The sequence below is a fragment of the Sciurus carolinensis genome, chromosome 14, assembly GCF_902686445.1.
Source record: "Sciurus carolinensis chromosome 14, mSciCar1.2, whole genome shotgun sequence".
NCBI classification, from domain to species: Eukaryota; Metazoa; Chordata; class Mammalia; order Rodentia; family Sciuridae; genus Sciurus; species Sciurus carolinensis.
This window is the reverse complement of record NC_062226.1, coordinates 57,046,522-57,073,068: the sequence shown is the minus strand read 5'-3', so window position 1 is coordinate 57,073,068 and position 26,547 is coordinate 57,046,522. Positions and strand designations below refer to the sequence as shown.

Here is a 26,547-nt window from a genome sequence, read left to right as displayed (position 1 = left end):
AAAGGCCAAATTTAAGAATTATTGGGATTGAGGAAGGCTTAGACAAACAAACCAAAGGAATGAACAATCTATTTAATGAAATAATATCAAAAAATTTCCCAGATCTGAAGAATGAAATGGAAAACCAAGTACAAGAGGCTTATAGAACTCCAAATATAGAAAATTACAACAGACCCATACCAAGGCACATTATTATGAAAATACCTAACATACAAAATAAAGACAGAATTTTAAAGGCTGCGAGAGAAAAGAATCAAATTACATTCAGGGGGAAACCAATAAGAATATCAGCAGATTTTTCAATCCAAACCCTAAAAGCTAGAAGGCCCTGGAACAATATTTACCAAGCCCTGAAAGAAAACGGATGCCAACCAAGAATCTCATACCCAGCAAAACTTACTTTCAGATTTGATGACGAAATAAAATCCTTCCATGATAAACAAAAGCTAAAAGAATTTACAAAAAGAAAGCCTGCGCTACAGAACATTCTCAGCAAAATATTCCATGAGGAAGAGATGAAAAACAATGATGCAAATCAGCAACGGGAGGAACTAGCCTAAAGGAATAGCCAAATACAGGAGAAACCAAATCATGTCAAAAACAAAAATGAGTCAAATGACTGGGAATACACAACATATCACAATAATAACCTTGAATGTTAATGGCCTGAACTCATCAAACAAAAGACATAAACTGGCAGATTAGATTAAAAAGGAAGATCCAACAATATGTTGCCTGCAAGAGACTCATCTCATAGAAAGAGATACCCATAGACTAAAGGTGAAAGTATGGGAAAAACATACCATGCACATGGACACAGCAAAAAGCTGGAGAATCCATCCTCATTTCAGATAAATTGGACTTCAAGCCAAAACTAGTCAGAAGGGATAAACAAGGACATTACATGCTGCTTAAGGGAAGCATAAATCAGCAAGACATAACAATCATAAATATCTATGCCCCGAACATTGGCTCATCCATGTACATCAAACAAATCCTTCTCAATTCCAGAAATCAAATAGACCACAACACGATAATACTAGGCGATTTTAACACACCTCTCTCACCACTGGATAGATCTTCCAAACAAAAATTGAATAAAGAAACCATAGATCTCAATGACACAATCAACAATTTAGACTTAGCAGACCTATGTAGAATATACTATCCAACAAAGAACGAATACACTTTCTTCTCAGCAGCACATGGATCCTTCTCTAAAATAGACAATATTTTTTTATGCCACAAAGCTACTGTTAGCAAATACAAGAAGACAGAGATACTACCTTGTACTCTATCAGATCATAATGGATTGAAATTAGAAATAAATGACAAAATAAAAAACAGAAACTTCTCCAATACCTGGAGATTAAATAATACACTATTATATGATGAATGGATAACAGAAGACATCAGGAGGGAAATAAAAAAAATCTTAGAAGTAAACGAGAACAAAGACACATCATATCAAAATCTCTGGGACACTATGAAAGCAGTACTTAGAGGAAGATTTATTTCATGGGACACATTCAACAAAAAAGTAAAAATCAAAAAATAAACGAATTAACACTACAGCTCAAAGCCCTAGAAAAAGAAGAGAAGACCAACACCAAAAGTAGTAGAAGACAGGAATAGTTAAAATCAGAGCCGAAATCAACGAAATTGAAATAAAAGAAACAATTGGAAAAATTAACAAAATAAATAGTTGGTTCTTTGAAAACATAAACAAAATTGATAAACCCTTAGTCACACTAACAAAGAGAAAGAGGGAGAAAACTCAAATTACTAAAATTAGGAATGAACAAGGAAATACCACAATAGACACGATTGAAATACAAAACATAATTAGAAGCTATTTTGAAAATCTATATTCCAACAAAACAAAAAACCTCAAAGACATCAACAAGTTTCTAGAGACATATGAATTACCTAAACTGAACCAGGAGTACATACACAACTTAAATACATCAATTGCAAGCAATGAAATAGAAGAGGTCATCAAAAGCCTACCAACAAAGAGAAGTCTGGGACCAGATGGGTTCTCAGCCGAGTTCTACAAAACCTTTAAAGAAGAGCTCATTCCAATACTCCTCAAACTATTCCATGAAATAGAAGAGGAGGGAACCCTCCCAAACTCATTCTATGAAGCCAATATCACCCTGATCCCTAAACCAGACAGACACATCGAGGAAAGAAAATTTCAGACCTATATCCTTAATAAACATCGACGCAAAAATTCTCAACAAAATTTTAGCAAATCGCATACAAATATATATTAAAAAGATAGTGCACCACGATCAAGTGGGTTTTATCCCAGGGATGTAAGGTTGGTTCAACATCCGGAAATCAATAAATGTCATTCACCATATCAACAGACTTAAAGTGAAGAATCACATGATTATTTCAATAGATGCAGAAAAAGCATTTGATAAAATACAGCATCCCTTCATGTTCAAAACACTAGAAAAAATAGCGATAGTGGGAACATTCCTTAACATTGTAAAGGCCATCTACGCTAAGCCCATGGCCAATATCATTCTAAACGGTGAAAAAATGAAAGCATTCCTCCTAAAAACTGGAACAAAGCAGGGATGCCCTCTTTCACCATTTCTATTCAACATCGTCCTTGAAATTCTAGCCAGAGCAATGAAACAAACCAAAGAAATTAAAGGAATACGAATAGGAAAAGAAGAACTCAAACTATCCCTGTTCACTGAGGACATGATTACATATTTAGAGGAACCCGGAAATTCCACCAGAAAACTTTTAGAACGCATAAGTGAATTCAGTAAAGTAGTAGGTTACAAGATCAATGCTCATAAATCCAATGCATTTTTATATGTAAGTGATGAATCTTCAGAAAGAGAAATTAGGAAAACTACCCCATTCACAATAGCCTCGAAAAAAATAAAATACTTGGGAATCAATCTCACAAAAGAGGTGAAAGACCTTTACAATGAGAACTACAGAACACTAAAGAAAGAAATTAAAGAACACCTTAGAAGATGGGAAGATCTCCCATGTTCTTGGATAGGCAGAATTAATATTGTCAAAATGGCTATACTACCAAAAGTGCTATACAGATTCAATGCAATTCCAATTAAAATCCCAATGACGTACCTTACAGAAATAAAGCAAGCAATCATGAAATTTATCTGGAAGAATAAGAAACCCAGAATAGCTAAAGCAATCCTTAACAGAAAGAGCGAAGCAGGGGGTATCGCAATACCAGATCTTCAACTCTACTACAAAGCAATAGTAACAAAAACAGCATGGTATTGGCACCAAAACAGACAGGTAGATCAATGGTACAGAATAGAGGACATGGACACAAACCCAAATAAATACAATTTTCTCATATTAGACAAAAGGGCCAAAAATATGCAATGGAGAAAAGATAGCCTCTTCAACAAATGGTGCTGGAAAAACTGGAAATTCATATGCAACAGAATGAAATTAAACCCCTATCTCTCACCCTGCACAAAACAACTCAAAATGGATCAAGGACCTCGGAATCAGACCAGAGACCTTGCATCTTATAGAAGAAAAAGTAGGTCCAAATCTTCAACACGTCAGCTTAGGATCAGACTTCCTTAACAGGACTCCCACAACACAAGAAATAAAAGCAAGAATCAACAACTGGGATAGATTCAAACTAAAAAGCTTTCTCTCAGCAAAGGAAACTATCAGTAATGTGAAGAGAGAGCCTACAGAGTGGGACAATATCTTTGCCACTCATACTTCAGATAGAGCACTAATTTCCAGAATATATAAAGAACTCAAAAAACTCTACACCAAGAATACAAATAAGCCAATCAACAAATGGGCTAAGGAAATGAACAGACACTTCACAGAAGATCTACAAGCAATCAACAGATATATGAAAAAATGTTCAACATCTCTAGTAATAAGAGAAATGCAAATCAAAACTACACTAAGATTCTATCTCACCCCAATTAGAATGGCGATTATCAAGAACACAAGCAACAACAGGTGTTGGCGAGGATGTGGGGGAAAAGGTACACTCATACATTGCTGGTGAGGTTGTAAATTAGTGCAGCCACCCTGGAAAGCAGTATGGAGATTCCTCAGAAAGCTTGGAATGGAACCACCATTTGACCCAGCTATCCCACTCCTTGGCCTATACCCAAAGGACTTAAAATCAGTATACTACAGAGATACAGCCACATCAATGTTCATAGCTGTTCAATTCACCACAGCCAGATTGTGGAACCAACCTAGATGTCCTTCAATTGATGAATGGATAAAGAAACTGTGGCATATATATACAGTGGAATATTACTCAGCCATAAAGAATGATAAAATTATGGCATTTGCAAGCAAATGGACGAAATTGGAGAATATCATGCTAAGTGAGATAAGCCAATCTCAAAAAACCAAAGGACAAATGATCTTGCTGATAAGGGGATGATGACACATAATGGGGCATGGGAGGGGTTAGTGTTAGGATTAGGGTTAGGTTTAGGGTTAGGGTTAAGGAGGGTGGCAAAAATGGAGGAAGGAAGGACTGTATAGGGGGAAAAGAGGGGTGGGAGGGATGGGGGGAAGGGAAAAAATAACAGAATGAATCAAACAACATTACCCTATATAAATTTATGATTACACAAATGGTATGCCTTTACTCCATGTACAGAGAAACAACATGTATCCCATTTGTTTACAAAAAAAAAGAAAAAGAAAAAAAGAAAACAAGTGGCCAACTGTCAAAAAAAAAGTGATATTAGCAAGTGTAACTAAAATACATACATATGTGAACACTTAGGTAATGATTGGAAAATAACTTGAAGTTAAAACAGTCATAGTTTTGATATTATATAATAAAATGTGATTTTGCTATTTTTCAAATTTTCCAAATGACCAAAATGATATAAAATTATATTTGGATGGAAAAAAATGAAAGAGAAAAGTAGACTAGTAGATTTTATATGACAGAATACAAAGTATTCATTGATTTTGTTTTCAGACTCCATATTCCAGCTAACCTTTCAGAATATACCTGAATCTGGGTAGCTTACACCTGTGATCCCAGTAACCAGGGAAGTGGATGCAGGAGGATCATACATTTGAGGTCATCCTTGGCAACTCTGTGAGACACTGTTTCAAAAAAAAAAAAAAAAACAAAGATGGTGGGGTAGGGTGATGTTGCTGGGAATGAAGCTCTATGGTAGAACACCTCTGGGTTCAATCCCCAGTTTCAAAAGAAAAAAGATAGAACCACTAAAGTGTTATTTGTTTTTGTTTTGACAGAGTCTATGTTGCCTAGGCTGGGTTCAAATTTGTGGTCAAAAGTGATCTTCCTGCCTCCAGCCTCACAAGTAGCTGACACTATAGGCAGCTCCATAGCAAGTTTTGATACACTATCTAAGAGCTATTCTCTTCCCTTTCCAGCTTATACATCTGTGCGATGTCAGATTTCTTCCATATACAGCAATTACAAACCACAAATGCAAACAGATTAAACACAGCAGATTGGAGAATCCAGTTTTTCTCTAAGTTAGCCTCCATTAAAGAGACTTGCAAAAAGTATACAGCAATGCCACTCTTTGCATTAATTTTTGAACATAAAATGGATTTTATGATTATTTTTGAGTAAATTCATAAATATTTAAAATATTTCTTAATTTCAATTTCTTTCAAGATAATTATTGGTGGATAAACCACATAAGCAATAACTCTTTGAAGTTCTTAATAATTTTTATGAATATAAACCATTCATAAGACCAAAATGTTTGAGAACTGATTCTTTAGAATATTAAATTTCAGTAGGAAGGGGGAGCAGTAAAAAAGAAAACCAGTATTCTCTGAGTGCTGGTAAACCACTGGCCTATGCTTTAGACCTTTCAAATTCATGTTACTTAGTGTTATGGTTTGGATGTGAGGTGTCCCCCAAAAGCTCACACTTGAGAAAATGCAGGAAGGTTCAGAGGAGAAATGATTGGGTTGTAAGAGTCTTAACCCAATCAGTGAATTAATCCCTGACGGGATTAACTGAAGTGGTAGGGTGTGACTGGAGGAGACTGAAACTGGGGTGTAGCTTTGGGGTATATATTTTATATCTGGAGAGTGTGTGTGTGTGTGTGTGTGTGTGTGTGTGTGTGTGTGTGTGTGTGTCTTCCTCTCTCTCTCTCTCCCCTTCCTCATAATGTGAGCTGTTTTCCTCTGCCACATTCTTCTACCATTATCACCTCAATCCCTGAGGAATGGAGTTGGCCTTCTATGGACTAAGACCTCTGAAACTGTGAGCGCTCAAATAAACCTTTCCTCCTCTATAATTGTGCTGGTCATATCATTTAGTCACAGCAGCAAAAAGTTGACTGAAACACTTAGTTCCCATTTTTAAACTAAAGAAAAAAAAAGGCTCAGTGAGGGATATGTGTGTGCATGTATACATATTTGATTATATGTTTGTATTATTTATATAACATATAAAATATTGTCAGGAGCAGCAAATAAATTATGGGTCTTTGAACTGCCCAGAAACAGAGGCAACACCTCTCTTGGGAACTTTTCAGTGCAAAGGTGCCCATAAGATTACCCACTTGCTATGGTGACACCCTGTTCAAAAGGGGGTCTGGTCAGCCACAGAGTTGTTCAGTTCTTGATCTCAGGTTCAAACACCAGCTGCCCAGGGGAAGAAAATTATGGGCACAAGCTGATAAGTGTTAATTGAGCTGTTTTACCCTCAACTTTGGTTCATCTTGAAGAAACTCTCACAATAAATCCTTTTGATGTTTAGACCTATATAATAAATGAGCTGAGTTTGCTGGTAGTCAGTCTTCCCTCGTCAGGGTTTGGCCGATCCACCAAACCCAGCTTTTTCTCTACTTCTGTATCTGTCTTCCCTTCATCCCCTCATCACCCAGTTTGGGAAACTGAGTAAATGGCCTTGCAGGATGAGGCGATATATAATGTATATTGCATACTATTTTATAATTATATTTGTGTGTGTATATACACACACACACAAATACCTAAGTTGTGTCTGTCTTCAATTACCACTAGACTATATTATAGCTACAATATAAGAACAGATATAACAAAAAGCCCTTGATCACTAGGAAATCCTTACGTTTTGTTCATTATGCTGTTTAAGACAATAAAACAAAAACTAATAGAGGTCTCTGATTAAGACCTGGACCCTGAATTTAGCCTACTTGGGTTTAATCATTAGCCCCACCACATAATCTCTCTGTGCCTCCATTTCCCCTACCTATAAAATGAGGAAAATCATGTTACCTCCTTTATAGCATTGTTATAATGATAAAATAGTTCCCTAAAGATAAGAATTGAACACATGTTAATTATGGTTTAACTGTGGTGATGATGAATAAGGCACCTTCTTAATAATCAGCAAGAGAAAAGCTGAAGGTTTCCAAAGAAACTTGAGCCATTTGGTTAATTTTTTTTGTTAAAAATTAGTTCTCTAGCAAAGAATGACAAATAGTCAAGGTACAACAGTTTTCACTATTTAAGAATACTTATATATTCTTTAATTAAGAAACTATATTTTGACCTCGACAAAAGTATCCTGTACAGGTATTCAAAGATGAACATGACATTGATTTTTACCCCCAAAATAGTAAATGAACTTCAAACAAAAATTAGAAAATAAAAATACGATTCTAAAGCTCTTTTTTATGCTTGCTAACAAATGACAAGTGAAGCAAAGCCTATACAACACAGTGTAGGCATGTGTGTTTATGCATATTTGCAGAATATCTTTTCTTTATTTAAATCTCAATGATTCTCTATTTTCTTAGTCAAGTTTCCATGGGAAAAAAAATTCAAGGAATATAGCTTGACCAAATGTAATATTCTTACCAATATATGCTAGAATTTTCTACATCCAATGCAGAGAAAGGATCAAAATTAAGTAAATTAAAATGCCAAGACAAATAGCATTTCAGAAATTGAAAATTTAGGCAAACAGTATGTTAGAATTTTTGCAGTGTTTTTCCTAGCAGTCCCACATTATTTCCAGAAGGCAAATAAAACTGACTCACATCTCATAATTTGGTTAGAAGAAAAATAAAATAAAACCTAGACAACTGCAATCATATGGGAATAAATACGTAACAATTCGTTATTTTGCCACATTGTCTCTCCATTCCACTGTTATCTTTACCAGTTTAGTTCCTTTACGTTTATAATCTAACATAATTATAAATGAAAAAAGGGTGAAAGTTATGTTTCATATTGACTGATTAAAATTTGCAAGGAGAACTTAAGAGAAATGGAATATCTTAATGAATTTTAATAAGACCTTTACTTTAATTCCTCTTTAGTCATGCCATTAACTGTTTCTGTTAATGGCATGTTTTTCTTTCCACCTTATTTTCTCCTTTACATAGAGAACAGAGAACTCCACTCTAAAAAAAAAAAGAGAACAGAGAACTCAGAAATGGAGCAAATTAAAAGTTAAAAAGCACTGGCTTTAGGGTCATACAAATCTGAACTTTTCCCCTAAGTCTACCAGTGAATAATTGTGTGGTTCTACTTAAGTTAAATAACCTCTCTAAGCCCGGATTTCCACACTGGACATACTGCCAATAAAAGCTACCTCATACAACTGATGGACGTTAAATGAGACAAAGTCCCATAAGTACTTTTTATTATTGTTGCTATAGCTTCAAATGTCAAACAATCTCAATTGTTCTTAAATTCTTGGATTAAAAAACTCATTTAGGTCATATCCAGTAAACTGCACATTTTGTTCTTTCTTCTCCAAAGACCATTTAACTTTGTCACAAAAATACCATACAATTAGCACCATTTGTTGTTTCAGACACACACGCATACCCAGTAGCAAGATGGTGTTGCATTTTAATCCAGCACTGTATAAAAAATTTGAACAGTGCTTTCTTGCCCAGGAAAAGACAAGAATTTTAGTCCATTCTATGGCTCTATATTTACAAACTTTTAGTTAAAGGAACAAACATTTAAAAGCTGTTATTGTACCAAAAATAAAGTATTTGAAATTCCTACAGTAAATAAACTTTATTGTAAATGTAAAAACACAAGAATCGCTCCTTCTCTCTTAACTTCTCCTAGATAATATACATTACAGACTCAGGAAATATAGCTGGGCAGCTGCAAAGCTTTATCATAAAACTATTTCAGTGGTAAGACAGACCTCTGAATTTTCACAAGCAATATCCACTGGAAAGAATTCTATTCCATTTGCATTTTCACAAACAATATTCATTGTAAAGAATTCTATTCTTTTTTTTTATTATTTCTGTTAATAGGATCAAGGTATATTTTCTTTCTTTCTGTCCCCTCTTCTCTCATCAACACCAAGTCATAATTTAACCTACACATTCTTGAGAGACAGTAGTCATTTCACCTTTACAGATGGCAAGCCTACAGAGGAATCATCTTCATTTCAGTTTCAAATTAGGAACTATAGAGAGAGGGCCATGTTTTGTCATTTATTAAGTAATAAAATAAAGCTGGGGTATACAAGCATTTCTGATGTTTAAGACATGAGTCGCATTAAATAGCATCTTGCATATTACCAAAGTCAAAACAGTTAACAAAATGTTCATTTATCAAAATTTCCCATCTTTCCATCAATCTAAAAAAATTTTAGAAATTATCAGAGCTGCTCATGCTGCTACTTAGAAGCCATATACCTCAACACTTTGACCATGAATTTGATTTATTCATTTTATAAATCTTTATCTACAGAATATCCTCTTCAGTCATGCTTTGGGACAGTGTATGTTCTACTTAACATCCCCTGCTTACCTCCGAAATTCAAAACTAACCCTCTGAATTACACAATGTTTACCTATATCTTTAAGTTCTCTCAAATTTGCTCCTGTTTTAAGACAGAGACTCAGAAAAGACACACAAAACACACACACACACACACACACACACACACCTGTAAACATTGTGCCCTTTAGCAGAAAAGTCATCACTAAATCAGAAGGTCATGCTGTATTCTCAATATTAGTAAGATGAAAGAAGCATTCCTTTAAAGAGCAATTCTCTTTTTTTGTATTGGGGGTTGAACCCAGTGGCACTCAATATAGTCCCAGTCCTTTTGATTTTTTTTATTTTGAGACAGGGTCTCACTCAATGGCTCAGGCTGACCTTGAACTTGTGATCCTCCTGCCTCAGTCTCCCAGGTCACTGAGATTATAAGTATAACTACATGACCAACCAATTCATATATTTTATAATTCTAATCAAACATGTTACTTATCAAAATATTAAAATTCTTATACTTTTGTTATGTTTATTATCATAGTGGTAAAATGTAGGCAAATAAAAATAAAATGATTGTTAAAATATTATGTTTAATAGAAAGATCAAAAGATAAATGTGAATCTTTCCCAAAAGTTGAGTATTAAAGAAAATAAGGGCTGGGAATGTAGTTCTGTGGTGAAGTCCTTGTGTAGAGTACTTGAATGTAAGGCCCAGGGCTTAAACCCTAGTACCATCAAAAAAATAAACAATACCACCCAAAAAAAACACCTCCATAGGACATTCACAATCTGGCTCTACAGTTTCTATTCCTGTCAAGATTCCACATATAATCTAATTGCTTTGATAATATGTATCTGTGCACAGTTTCCTACCAGGGTTTCTCCAACCTCAACACTTTATAAACCCAGTAATTCCTTGCTGTGGGAAGCTGTACTGCTCACTGAAGGATATTTAGCAGCATCACTAACCTCTACCCACTATAATAATCCACACAATCCAACTGACTCCAGACATTGCCAAATACCTCTTGGTGAAGGAGAATAAAAATCACCCTCACTGGAGGACAACTGCTTTATACCCTTATAAACACTGCTCTTTACCTGAAATAATTTCCCCACATCTGGAGAAAATTCCTACTCATTTTGCAAGACCTATCTTAAGTCAAAGTTCAGTAAGTCTTTCTGCTTCCACTACTTACCTTTATTTTTCTATGTTCTGTTTTCCCCTTTAGATAGTTAGAACCTCCATTTTATTACTCGTTGAGGTTTTACTGATTTTAAGTGTTCAACAAAAGCTTACTAATAAATCAATGTGAAACTTTTGTAAAAGTGTCCATGTAATAACCCTCCCATTGTCAGGAAAACATCTTGTTCACTCAACGGTGCCTCACAATGAACATAATCCTTGTTCTCATTTTGTTGTTTAATTATTTGCCTTTGCTCTCAGGAAACTGAAATTAAATGATATACTTGGTTTTAGCAATCCTAGGTCTTTGGTAGATCTAGTTCTATGATATTTTTATTTAGCTTTATTTAAGTTTACCTTTGAATCACCCATTACTTTGTTCCACAGTCTTTTCTTTGGAATGTGAACAGATAATACTTATAAACATACAGAAATATACAGCAAAAATGTTATACCATGAAGACTGCATTTCAAGAAAAAAATGGGGAAAAAACAATATAACTACTCTAATCAATATTGAACAGTAATTTCCAACTTTGATTCTATGTTAACTTACCATCTTTTCAGTTATTTCAGGAGATGTCACAAATTTCCAAAGAAAAAGTCTGGCTAAATTTGTGTGCCTATACATTATAGGTCTAGATGAAAAATATGTACTCTTTGGAAGGAAGGTAAATGATTTAGAATCCTGGAGATATTAAATAACAACAAAACAATCAAATGTCACAGGCCAAAGATTCTGGAGATCAGTGACAAGGAGAGATCTTCTGAATATTCTGTGTCCCAAGGCTTATTCCTCCTACAATCAGTTTTTGCAACTTGAATTATCCACATCATTTCTCCTGTCTTAGAATTGGTCTCTGTTGTCATCATTTTAAAAATAACCTTAGCAGTGCTGATTTCTAAGTACTGAACCTAAATTTCTACTGAAAATAATTTCAATTCAGTTTTCCAACAAATTACTTAAAGTAAGAAGATTATTTTAGTGCCCGTGGTCAATTCATAAGGCAAGAAAATTAATTAATCAGGAAAACAGCAACACCTATACTGGACTGAAGAAACTTCATAGAATAAATATGCAAATCCAAAATCCTCAAGGCTGACACGTTTCTATTATTAAACTGCTAACATGTTTATTTCCCCCACAATAGCTGGATTTTTGTCATGAATACGCATTAAGCCCCATAGTTATTAGCTGTGATGACTAGGTGACAGTGAGGACACTACTTGAGAATTTGCATTTGACAGATCATTGACACTCAGTCACAGTTCTCTTTTTTCTCTTCACTTAAACAGGAATCATGCAGTAGGAAATGAACTGGAGCTATTAGCGATTATTCAGGTTTAATAGCACACATCTTTTAGCTGGCGGATAGAACAATACACAATGTGGCAGAGTTAAACAGAGGCATCAATTATATTCTCAGACCTGTTAATATTTTTGACAATATTTAAATAGCACGTCCCTTCAGGGCATGGCTTTTTTGCCCTCTCAGTTACACACCTGTCAAGTGTTTAATTTGCCAAAGGGAAATAGTTTGATTTCTAAGGGTGGTCTTAATACTGAAGCAGCAAATTGGAAAAATTAAACATTACTGAATAGAAGTAATGAGAAGGATCTGAGGGAAAAAAATTGTAGGCTTAATTCAACATGGCATGTCAGCATCTGTCATTAATGCAACAATATGATCATGTTCTCCAATACGCTGCATATACCTCAGGCTTTTCAATTATTTAACTACCTTCGCTTCTCTAAAAGACAGGATGGATGATGGAGGGGAAGAAATGGAGAGGTCAAATTTTCCAGTGATGGTAAAAAAGATGGAAATAGTAACTTGCCCCTGTTGTGCATATAAAAAGTATGCATACAAAAATATAATTTACATATAAGGTAATAAGTAAAAGCTAGCCATTGGTCAGATTTGGGTAGCCACTGACAGAAAAGCAAGAAACAAATTTTGTTCCTTAGGTACATTAGTTATTAAATTATAAATTTTAACAAATTAGCAGTTGATAAATATAACTGGATGAAGTTAGAATTTTATATTTCAATTTTATTATACAAAAATAATAATTTTTAAATTTTACTCCAGTCATATAAAAATACTGGTAAGGAAACAAAACTGAATTAGTAAAAAAATGGAGATTAAAGTGAAAAGTCACAAAAACTCTGAGGAATTATCAAAATGAAACTCTTGACATTTACGGATTAAAGTCCTACCCTTGATAAGAAAAGATATAAGACAAGCTGCAAAGCCTAAAAAGGGAAAAGTCTAAACCCAGGGACTCAAGAAAACTGAATTCTAGTTTTGGCTCTACCCTTAAAGACAAGTCACTTAGCCTCTCCAAGCTAGATGCTTTCCTTGATCCCCTTCATTGTTAGCTTTTTCCTCTACATGAAGAGTGACCAAGGAGAAAAAATCCAAAGACATGTAAGAAATGCCCACTTAGTCTTAAATAGATCATTAATAAAACAGCAAGATCATACTATATACTTAGTCACAGAATGTGAGGCTCCATAATTATGCTCAACAGATTTCCAAGTGGTTTTCGTGTGAACCACATAGGACTCAAATAGTATTAGAGTCCATACCCTACTTTCATTTGAAAACAATAAATCAAGCTCAGCAAGTAGACCCATAGTCCCTTTCATCAGACACTGGAGGCACAAAGACTTTCCCTTTCAAAAGACTGACTAGCAGGGAAATATCAAGTTATCTCACTGTACTAGTAGCGTACTTGCTGATCCTCCATTTATTTCAACTTTCCTCCTATTTTAATCACATTTTCACGCAACACAATAAACAGAAGATATTTGTTCAACCTCTCTATATTCTGAAAAACCAGATGATTATTCCCATCATAATTATAGTTACATTCAAGATAATGGTTTCTCTGTAAGCTTGCCAATCTGTTCTGAAAATCGGTATTGAAAACCAATATCTCCATAACTTACAAAGGTGACAAACACACTACATATAACAAAAACACCTTTTTAAATTCATGAGCATGACTTTTAAAACTATTACATAGAAATTCACCATAGGAAAATACTGATGATTATTCTTGATTTATTTTAGAGGGGCTATAAATACACATGTAGTTTAAGAGGTTAACATGACATTAAATTCCTTTTCTCTTACTACTGCTTTTTCTTTTGCACTTTGCACAATTTTGAGGGATTTTTTGTTGTTGTTTTCTGACATTTTTGTGGTGCTGGGGATTGAACCCAGGTTCCTGCCACTGAGCTACACTGCAGCCCTATTTTGGAATTTTTAATTGGAGCTATGATTTCACTACATTATGAAATTAGTTTTCAAGATTAATTTTTAATCTTTTAAGGCAGAATATTTGCTAGAAAATCATCCACAACCATTAAATTAATTCTAAAAACATGAGAAGAATGAGAACTTGAAAGCATAATTAGATTAACTTCAAACCTTGTAAGGAACAAACTGTTTTAGATATATTTTTTAAAACCCTGAGAATAGTGATTAAATTAAGTAAGTTCAAAGAACATCTGACTTTAGTTTTCACTCTGTCACTATGATATGTTTCGATTTTAGTATAAATGCTCCAACTTTTAATGCTCATATTTTTTACAGTAAAAATGGTTACATTTAGAAGTTCTAATGTTTATCACCATCTGATGCTGTCATAGAAGCAATTGCTACTTACACTCTTTGAAGAAGTGAGAATTGCAATTCCTCTAACTGATGACAATGTAATTATTCCTTTTACTGTCAAAATAGAGGTGATTTCCCTTCCTTACACACATGATTACACATGCAAAATCCAGGCTTATCTGAAATCTTGTAAGTGTACTCAAGTCTGAATCTGAATGAACACGATCACATGAACAATGAGCATTAGTGCTGATGGAAACCAAGTCTACAGCCATCTACCCCAACATACTTTTATTATCCCCTTCTCCTGTAAGAACTCATTCTTCAGCATACACACAGCTTTCAACACAATGTCATATCATCTACAATATACAGCAACAACCACTGCAAAAATAACTAGGAGGAAAAAAGTCATGGTGAATTTGAATGTCTTATTTGGAGGTTTAAATGACTTCATTAAGTATTCATTAACACATTTGAAAATCAGCCTTCAGAAAAAAACAAGCTTTTCACAAGATCTATGCCATGCGTGAAAGCCTCAGTGATATCCTACCTGGTCTTTCAGCTGCTGTACAGAAGTCTGAAGGTTCAGAATCTGACTGAAGAGTGGGCTCTGCAGGACTGACTTGAGAAGGCTGAGTTTGTCTTCGTTTGCTACATCTCCACGTTCTCGTAGCTTGACTTGCAAGCGCTCTGCAGCCTGCAGGGCCCGATTTTTGTCTATTCCAAAGAGTAGCATTAGTAAATAACAGGATTTAAAACATGCATATCAAACCTATGAGAACCCCACCCCACCCCATGCTTGTAGAAATTCTCAAACTATTCCTCTTAAGTACACAAAATTGTCTCTTTTTGAGTAAAAAGTTTAACAGAAGTACAACATTTTAATGGAGTATAAAAGAACAAAAAACACAAGATTGAGTACTTTTTAATATTTTGAATATTTTCTTTCAAAATTAAATAGCAAATTACACAGTATTTTTACATATGCTTCAAACCAACCTAATTGGTTTCGAGATAAAAGGGAAAGAGTGTAATATATTATTGTAAATGTGCCCCAGGAACCTTGAAGTCTCCTGCAAGAAGTTTCTTTGAAAGCAGGAAACTGGTTATATTGTGGGCTAAATACAACTAGTCACAGAAATCAATTCAGATGATGGCTAGCTGAATTCTAATGCGAGATGTTTCTTTTATAAAATCAAATGATTTTTTAATAAAAACCAAATGATCTGTGATCTTAAAAATGCAGATATCTGCTTTCTATAAAAATATATATAAATTTTTATTTACATGTAAGAAAAATTGGCAATTGGTTAATGAGTGGATATGGCTAATGTTAAATGGTAAATCACAATATCCAAGTATAACAATTTCACATATTAAGAAGCAAAGCAGTCTACAATTGAGAATTTGCTTAAAAATACATCAGAATAACACATATTATTTCAAAAACATTACTTCTTAAGAGTTGAAATATCTTCCCCCAAAATTAAATAGAATATTTACATATGCTTCAAACTAATCCAAATCAAATAATTAAATATCTCATAAATCAGGCACAAAGTTAAAAAAAAAAAAAAGTGAATATTTGGACTAAGTATGTCCTAATAGTCCTTATATAGTTTACATACCTGCATCTACCAGATAGTGAATTTCTACCACAATAGCTGAAAACACCTCTTTGAAATCACACATACACACACATACACTTACACACGTACTTATAATTTAAGCCAATTTTTTGTTTTAAATAGCAGTTGTGCTCAGATATATGCCCTAATACCTTTGGGTTGATAACATCTGTTAAAATACATTTGCCATGTCACAGTAATGAAAAAGAGTGGCAATCATTACTAGAGATACTTTATATAGCTTCGAATTTGGAATTACACAGAAATTGGCCTATTAAAACATGAAATGACATTGATCATAATTTTACAAGAACACAAATTGAAATAAAGTAATATTTACTCAAGTAGAAATTTTCAAGCAAATAAGGATAAAGATGCACAAAAAAATTTTATCTAGGTCATCTCCTATGGTAACTTGGAATGCAAATATATTAATTCTTATAGCAATTATTAGAAGGTGTGCAACTCAGTAATAGCCAACAGAACAAAGCCTAGAAATTAATGATTTACATAATTCTGTATTTCCCCTTTCCTTTCCTTTCCACTTTTATGTAGGCTAGTAGTCTTTATGGTGTATGACTTCAGCATAAAATGAGTGATACAGATGTATATCTATGCATTTTTATATAGGACCAGGAACAAAAGCCACACAATCACAAAAGCAGCATCTGTTCCGCCATCAACTCTCCTCCTACTCTCATAACATGAAGCTGTCTAGGCACCAACCATAATCATTGAGGTGCCAGAGTTAAATCTCAATACCTTCAAAAAGTTAAACTCAAAAAGCTACCTGGAACTAGGTAAAGGACTGGCATGTCCAATGAGGGCAGGTTCGAACCACACCTGATATACTTATAAACTGATGTATAAAGTAGTTTCTCTAAACAGTGATTAACACATAAACGTGGGAAATTTGGATATTTCAACCTAAGTTGTCTTATTTAGAAATTAAATTGCCTTCAATGAAGTTACCAGCCAGAGTTTGTAACTGTTCTCCTTGTCAAGTAAAAGTAAGAGTTCAGTCAGGCATGGTGGCACACACCTGTAATCCCAGCTACTCAGGACGCTGAGGTAGAAGGGATCACAATTCACCACCACAATGGGCAACTCAGCAAAACCCTATCTCAAAATAATTTCATTTTTAAAAAGGGCTGGGGATATAGATCAGTGGTAGAGTGCTGAGTTCAATGCCCAGTAAAACACACACACACACAAACATACAAACACAAGCAAGAGCTCAGTGGCATTTCAGCCATAAATACAAGAATAATGGTCATCTTTTAATATTAGAAATACTGTTAAATTTTCTCCTGCCATTCAGAAACAAATATTAACTACAACTAGGTTCATGAATTAGAATTGGGTATACATTAAGTTTTATTAAAACCCATAATTGGTAGAATGTCACGTTTATTTTTATGTACAAATTATGTGTTTTTTGTAACACTTCACGTGAGACTGACCAAATTCAGAAATTATTAGCCTGGCATAATGTTAGTGGGTAACAACCTTTAAAATCTAAGTTACCACAGATAGAATCCTGCTCTGTAGAACATATTATACTCAAAGATCCCAAAGGAAGGAGTTTTCAACTTTGAAAAATGCAGACAAAAAGGAATAAGTCTTACCTATGGTTTCCAACATTTCTTTCAAAGTTCTTCTCTAAAAAGATTTTAAACAGCAACTAAAATGGAACTCTGAGGAAAAAAAAAAAAACATAAAATGCATGGGTTATGTTTTCTCAGAACTCTAATTTTCTTCTAAAACTAAACACTCTAAATAGCAGTTGATACCATTATAATTCCTCGGACCATTAAAATCTTATTGATATAACTTCACATAATTCTCATTATAGGCAAAAAAAAAAAAAGTGAGCACTCTAGAACTTACTCAAAATGATATGTGTTTACCCATGATAACTGTATAATAAATAAAAAAGCATATTGTTTTAAATAAGATGATAGAAGTTTCCAAGATATTTCCTGAAGAGCTTCTCAGCACAGACAACAATAATCTTGGATTAATTTACAGATCCTTAACCACAGAATAAGGAGCTTACTTGATTCTGCTTATGAAATTCTCTAGGCAAAAATGTAAAAGAATTTGTGATCTTACCCTCAAATGCTCACAGCCTTAACTGGGGAGACAATACACGTATCAAATTAGACATGAACTCTGACACCAAAGCAGTATAGGCAACACTATATTGCTTTAATACATTAAAATGAATTTAAAACTGAAAAAAAAAAGAGTATCACGTTAAATTTTTGAACAGTTTTGAAACTATCCTTCTAACTATAATGTTGTCCTCTTTCCATTTAAAAATACTTTCTCAATTCCTTCTTCATCCCACACAGATCTCATCTTTCTCTGACAACACTTATACACTTTGAAGTCCTGGGTACAGACCTGCACAGCCAACATCTACATCACTAACCATGGCCAACCTCTACCGTACAATTCTGCACAACTGTCTCCAGAGCTACAATTACCCTTTGCCTCACAGAAAATCCTGAGTTAACCAGAAAGTCAGTCTTCTCAGAGAAGGAATCTATCACCATATACCCTCATTGTTCATCTGGAAGGTGATATAAGCCATTTCTCAGAAAGACCAAGTTGCCCTCTGTTACCTCTTTAAGAGAAAAGGACACTTGGCAAAAAGTAGATGTAGATGAGCAGATGCACAGAACATCAATGCCTGCAATTTGCTCTGTGTAATAACAGAGAATAGTACTTACTGACTTCCTTATTCCAAAATAGAACACACTACTGAAAACATCAACTCCATTCCAAATAGTCAAACAGCTCAACTACTGACACTTGTTTTAAAACTGCCCTGGTATCAAGGAAAGGTCACTGGCTCTGACCTAGAATTGAAATTTAAATAACAGTATAGCCTCCAGCAAATGGGCTAACATCTCAACCTTAGTTTCCTAGAATATAAACTTACTCACTGAGTATCTTGTGACAAATGAGATAAATATATATGCAGCTTACAACAAAACTCCTAACTATAAAATACACATTCAGGATTAACATTCAATCTATATAGGTTGGTATTCCAATGTCAGACATAGTAAAGATTCATGAGGCACCATACAGAGAACTTAAAGATAAACCTGTGGTACTTTTTTTCTTTTAAATTGTGTGATATCTTTTATTTAATTTTTGAATTGCAGATGGACATAATACCTTTATTTATTTATTTTTATGTGGTGCTAAGGATTGAACCCAGTGCCTTACACATGCTACACAAGTATGCTACCACTGAGCTACAACCCTAGCCCCTCTGTGGTACTTTAAATTCTTATTTACAAGGAAACTACAATACTCCTTTAAAAAATATCATAATAGTAGGTACCCTCTGAAAAAATTAACTTTTAATAAATTAAAACATAAAATTAAAGAGACCCCCAAGTACACCAAGGTGTATCTGTCTAGTTAAATAGAGGAACCATGAAAGCAAAGAAGAAGCATGAATAAGTTTGTCCTTGTAAAGTTACTTATCTTTTCTGGCTCAATCTACTTACAAATAATTAATATTAATAAATTTTAGAAGGAAAAATATCACATAGATTAATGCTTGGTATGCACAATAAAACAGCTCTATCCACTTTACCCTATGAAAAATTTAACTCAGAAAGACAGGCAGTATTCATAATATGGGGGAAAGGTAAGCTATAAGTTTAAAGGGACACTGATTTGTGAAGAATCTGCAGAGAAAGTTGAGCAGGAATCTCCCAACACAGAAAAGCACTGTCATCCAAAGTTCACCAACAAGTCAGCAATGCAGTTACTCATCCCCGAACACACACACACACGAAACACTTGTCATAAGAGTTTAAAAAAAAAAAAAAAAAGTCACTGCTGTTGCAAGTTACTGACAGCAAGAGCTGAACTTACTGTAAATTTCAGAGATAAAAAGTAATAGTTTCATAGCTTCTCTGTTCTAGTCTAATGTCCCTAAAATAAAATTGTAGCTTTTTTGAAGTTTCTAGGGGATTTCACCACTTACAACCATGCCAAAGAGATGAGTTTAAAGAAAAAAAAAAGTTTTTCTTACACCCCTTAAGCCTTATCCCCAAAACTCAGTAAATTCAGTTCTAATTATACATAAACCATTTGTAATTGCAGAACTTTTGAGATAGATCAGATCTACTCCCTTCAAACTGCAAACTCATTTTCATCTACCCTTTCACCACCACCTTACCATCTCCCTTCCCTTTTTACCCTTTTCAGTGCTACATGAAAAAACAAAAGTACCCAGGTGATAATAATAGTAGTCATGGCCACAGGGCAAGTCTTATAGGAGACTCAACAATAGATCAGAAGCAGCTCAGGTTTTTCCTGGTCAATTCATACTAGCAGTGACAATGCTGAATCAGGGAGGCAGTAAAGAGACAGACAGATATGGAAATAAACAGGAGATCTACACTAACTCAGGGGCAGAAGCAGAAATAGTAACAGCAAACAGAGCACCTAGAACATACTAGGCACTAATTGAAGCATGTTATCCAATTAAGTCCTTTAATATACACACAATCCACTCACTTTACAGAGGCAAAAAATTCTAAGTAACTTGCCCAAGTCACACCACTAGTAAGTAATGGAATCAGGGTTTGACTACAGGCAGGATCCAGAGCCCACAATTAACTTCTACAGTATGCTGCTCTTCAATAGGAAAAAGAATTTACCTTACCACATTTTTCCCCTTTGCAAGTTCAAAATTGCCATGCAGACCTTGCCCTACACAAGGTGAAAGCAGAGGAAGAAATAAGGACCCAAGTGTAAAAAGTATATTTACATGGTGTAAATATATTGTCAATTTTTTAAAAAAGATACAGTATAATACATTATATTGCTACAATTTTTATAATATAAGGGAAATGCTTTTTCTAGAAAAATTTCTAGGCACATGTTTGTTTTTAAAAGCATAATAGGTACATGTTTATAAACTATTTTTGCAAGTTTTGTGGATAATAGTAAGCTATGGTAGGGCCAGAGGACACTGAAAAAAATTTATTTTGCACTGCATTCTTTTTCAATTTTTATCTTAATATAGAATAGCTTAGATTTAGCGAATAAAAATACATGATACCTAGTTAAATTTGAGTTTCAGATAAATGAATAATTTTTCAGTGAATAACCTGTGAAGTACTGGGGACATACTTATATAAAAAACTAACTTGTGATTTATTTGAAATTCATTTGTTATTTTTGTTGTTGTTGTTGTTGTGTTGGTACTGGGAATTGAACCCAGGATCCTCTAACACTGAGCTATTCCCAACACTTTTTATTTTTATGTAGAGAAAGGGTCTTTCTAAGTTGCCAAGGATAACCTCAGAACTTGTAACCCTCCTCCCTCAGCCTCCCAAATAGCTGGGACTACAGGTGTGCACCACAGTGCCCAGGTTTAATTCAACTTTAATTGGGCATTTGTTATTTCATCTAACAACTCTACTATGTATGTATTTGCTTAGAAAAATTAAATTTAAGACATCATTTTAATTCAAGGCCTAAGAGCTTCCTGTCGAGCTTTAATATAATGACAGCATTGCCAAATCCTTAATAAATCTGAAGATGTTACCTGTGACCATATGATTACCCAACAACTGGTTGATAACATTAGTAGCAGGGGACAGAACTCAAACTGAATATTTTCTTTTACTGAGGAAAAGAAACCAAGTAATTGGCTAAATCATTTTTAATTTCCAACAAGTTGTACTGGTAACATGTAGGCACAGCTTTTATGTGGTAGAGAATCAGTATTTGAAACAACACAAATCTGTCCAATGCAGATTTCATGGCAACTAACAAATGAAATATGTTTTGTGCTAAAAATAACTCTATGAAGAGAAACTGTCCCAAATGCATACAATTTTCTAGTTATCCTAAACAATTCTGACTGAAAAAAGGAATACAAAATTTAAAAAGCTAGTCGCAATGGTTTGTGGCTTGTCAAAGTTGGCCCAGCATCTGTTATTGCATTAAATTTAGAATTTGTCTCATTTATAGAAGCCTCAGCACTACCTGAAGTTAGCAGACAAAAGCGAGATTGTAGTGGTTTACAAGTAGTTTGTTATTAATTCAATTGGTAATGACAGCAATATTTACACCTTCCGTCATAATTTCTGCTTTGGATGACACTACTGAACTAATGCTCTGAAAGGGAAGAAACATCACAGTATCCACCAATAACATGTTGTCATCAATAGAAAACATCAGTCTTTTCTTAGCATCTGTTCTTTTGAACTTCTCCCTCATTCTTACAGGCTTTGATCAAAAAAGCATTCCTGAGCACAATTTTTATTTTCAAGTTGATGTTTCTAAATCTTTCCAAATTTCTGCAGTAAGAATAAAATTTATTAATTCAATTTTGTTCCCCCAAAATCAAAGAAAATTCAGTACCAAGGAACTTTAGCTTATCAACATACTTCACATATTGATATTCTTTTTTTATTGATATTCTTATTCTCCATTTATAAAGCCATAAGAAAAATTACTTGCCCAAAGTAAAAAGGCTGAGGGGTTTATTAGGTTAGAACTCAACTTCTGTTATTTACTGATTCACCACACACACAAGCTGCCTACATGATGGCAAGTTATCAGGTGGCAGAATTAGAGAAATGAGGTCACAGTCTGGGATCCCAATATAAGTGAATGGGGAAAAAAAAAAGTAAGAAGATCATTAAAATACAGAAACACACAAAACAAGGGACCCAAAACACGACACTGAGGAATCAGGGAAAACTTCCTGGAGTCCTAAAGAACAGGCAGAAGTTAGGACAGAAGTTGTAAGAAGGACCTTTTGAGCACTGCAACCACGTCCAATAAAAATCTGAGCGCTTACTGGCAAATACAACTTTAATAGGAACACTGAAATAATTAAGAATTCTGAAGGGGAAATAAGTTATATCAGAAACACAAGGCATGTGAAGTTACTACTATGAGTGAATAAAATACCATGAAGTATTCAGTTTTGATCAGAGCATGAGAAAAGCCAAACAAAGCATAAGTCCAGGGTCAAAAAGCACGGGATCAAACTGACAGTGTCCATTACATAAATGGAACCTCAGTACTGTCACCAATATTCACAAATAATGAAAATATTTCTGGCTTAAAAACTCACTTAGAGGAAGACTAAAATGCTCTCACTCCAAACACCACTAGAAAAATGAACCAAATGTACATATTAAAAATACATGGTACAGTTAACATAATAAAATTATACAGACTCTATAGAATTGACATACCGGGTGAAAAAAAAATGGAACAAAAAATACTCAAGAAGCCTAAAATGAGAACAAAGAAAAAAGAAAAAGTGTAGTAAACAAGAAACACAAAATAAGGGGGCTAAAATAAATCAAGACGTCCACATTTAATATAACTATGAATGAGTTAGAGTCACTTACTAAAGAAGTGATGGGAATCCGGATTTTGAAGATAAAATTGAGAGTAAGAGAATAAATATAGTTTGATACAATTTATCTCTATTTTAAATGTATGAATAATAATATATGTTACATAGAAATACACATATTTGCTTTCATCTTATTTAAGGATGGATTAAAAGGACACTTTCTGAAATCACAGCAGAAGTTACTTTTAGAGATGAACAGATGCAAGGGGTAGCCTCAAAACAGAGACATATCAAAAGGGGGAACTTAGTGTCCTCTATTTTTTTAAGGAAGTAATATTTTTGTAACGTTTTAGAACATACTCATAAAAAGTAATTGGGTTCAAATATTTACTGACCATGAGGTGCAATATCTCCAATTTGCTTCAAAAAAAAAAAAAAAAAAAAGTGGGAATGGACAGGGAAATGCTTTTAGAGTAGAGAAGAAACCACGCTGGCTATGAACCAATGGCTAGTAAAACTGAAGAATGAATATAAGATCACTGTACTCTTCTGCTTGCTTTTATGTACATTTGAAATTTTTCATAATAAAAAATTAGAAAAGTAAGCTATTGGCAGTAAATATGTGGAAAATGTTATCAATATCTGGTTGTGGAAGAAGATAAAAACAGAGATGACTTTTTTCTTTAAAATTCACAATATTTTTAAAAATCCTCCATATCATCTTTCCTCACCATAAAATGATTTCACTTTAAACTACTAAATTACTTGAGAAGTTTTTTACCCCTGGGAAATGGTCCAACAAAAATAATTTTTTCAAGCTAGCTGACTTCACTCTAGCAAAAAAGTAAAGGAAATACAAAAAGATTTCCTCAAAAATTAGTATCCCATAAAGACCCATTTTCAGTTTTACTTTATTTTGATTTTCTGGTGGTTACTCTGCTTCTAGTTTCCAAGCATTTTAGGGAAGAGCCTTAGAAGCAGGAAAGCCTTAGAAGCAGATGCTTATGGCCTTTGCCAACTCCATGTCAGAGAGCAGTCAGGCAGAAATGATCACAACTGTTGCTGTTCTGTTTTTGGATGTATATACAATCCAAACCAAAACCCCACCTTCAGGAAAAGTGGGTAAACCCAGGAGTACAAAAATATAAATCTTTTTCAATTAAAAGAAATTCATATTATCTTTCATGTCTATTCAAAAGGTAATTCAACCCAATGAACAGTCATAATATATGTAAAATAATACTACAATAAGATGGGACATATTAATACAACATTATATAAACCTAGATAAATCACAATCAATATTTTGACCCTGAATCCATGCAATTTAAAGAAGTTTGGTAAAAATAGTATTATCTCATTTCTGTTCTTAGGAATTTTCTAATGAGAGGAAAAAAAACTATCTAAAAGGAAAAAGTACATAAAATATAGAAATTAAAACATTTTACAAGTAGGTAATACTTACATAACAAATGTATCTATACTAATAAACATGCTCATTAAATTTGCTTTGGTTTTGAAAATTACTTTTTTTTAAGATGGCTCGCCGAAGGTGAAATACTCTTTTTTCCTTCAAAAGGATGTATGTTCTTTCCTTAATTGTAGATTACGAAAAACACATTGATAATAGTTTTATAAAGCCATTTTACCAGTTCATATCCACTTGCAAAATTATACCCTTAAATTATTCTTTGTGATTTTCTGAGTTAAGTTCCTATGTGTTGCTTGTACTCAATTGTAAGGTCAATTTTAAAGTTGAAAGGAATCTCAAGCATGTAGCTTACAGCTACACAAGTCAGAGCTCATTGAGGCTAGATTCCATAAATCAGTGGTATGTATGAGATTAGAATCTCAGGCGGCTCCTATTTTTACACTATAACTTCTCTTTTTAAAAAATATATTAGATAATCATTTCTATTTATAGTCCACTATATGATATTTATGTCTTTCACCTCCACCTGTTTCAAGAGTCCATAATTGTTTAGAGCCCAAAATACATTTTGAAACTATGAATTTCACACCTTTTCTCTGGGCCCTCATTTTCACATATTTTCCATCCATAAAGTTCTCTCTGAGAACATCCCTAAGGGGCAATGCCCTTCCCTCCAAATTATTAACTCCCACCAATCACAGTGACTAAGGGAAAAGATTTAGGAGCTTCTGATAAAGAGCTTCTTCTGGGTTCTCACTCCCTAGTTAAACTGAAAGGAATTTAGGTTGTTGAGCAGTTTGCCCCCCATTTGCTACCACATTTTCAGTGCTAAGGGTCAAGATGCAACATGCCAGGCATACCTCTTGGACAGAACCAGGCACAGGGATTCCTCCAAGAGCTGTACCACTAGCACTTGTAGGTGAACAACATGCCAAAGCCAAATTGCAGAGGCAGCTAGTTGCCCAAGAAGTACTCATTCCAGACACAATGTTTTCTGGGGGAAAACCTAAAACATGCAGAAGGATTAACTGTGTGGCATAGAATTCTCAGGGGTAATTCCTACACTGGCAACAAATTCTCTAGAGAAATTATTTCAGGCTCCTGCCTTTTCCCTGCCTGCAATGAGGCAATTCCCTAGTGAGCCTGGGCAGACTGTGTCCTTCCTGCTTCTAAAAAGCAAGGATACTGGAAGAGTCCCCATGGGATCAAGAAACTCAGTTGGCAACTGATCTGTGTTAGAACTTAACTGCAGTAAGAGGGGATAGATGGCACCAAGATGTCTGTAATTTCTCAGCTGCCCACTCAGGGAAGGATTTTGAGTTGGTAAGATCTTAATGACAATACTTCAGCAGAACAATAACTGGCACTGTCAGTTATAACCAAGTGATTCCTCAGTGGAAAGCCCTAAAGTTTGGTGTATAGAGACACACTTTCTAATACCCATAAAACTGTGGATTTTTTTTTTTTTTGGAAGGGGGGTGTTGAGGGGGTGAGGTACAGAAGATTAAACCTAGGGGACTTTACCACTAAGCTATATCCAAGTCCTTTTCTATTTTGAGCCAGGGTCTCACTAAA

General features: G+C 34.2%; 1 protein-coding gene across 11 annotated transcripts in view; it reads right to left on the bottom strand.

The window, feature by feature from the left end:
• Nucleotides 1-26,547, bottom strand: part of Mpdz (multiple PDZ domain crumbs cell polarity complex component) — a 167,735-nt gene that overhangs the window by 121,967 nt on the left and 19,221 nt on the right. For all 11 annotated transcript variants that reach the window (XM_047523911.1, XM_047523905.1, XM_047523904.1 and 8 more), the window contains exons 2-3: nucleotides 17,809-17,877; nucleotides 15,103-15,269 (exon numbers count right to left, since the gene is read on the bottom strand). In XM_047523911.1, the coding sequence (XP_047379867.1) occupies nucleotides 15,103-15,269; nucleotides 17,809-17,824 (183 nt within the window). In that variant the 5' untranslated portion in view covers nucleotides 17,825-17,877. The remainder of the gene's footprint in view (nucleotides 1-15,102; nucleotides 15,270-17,808; nucleotides 17,878-26,547) is intronic.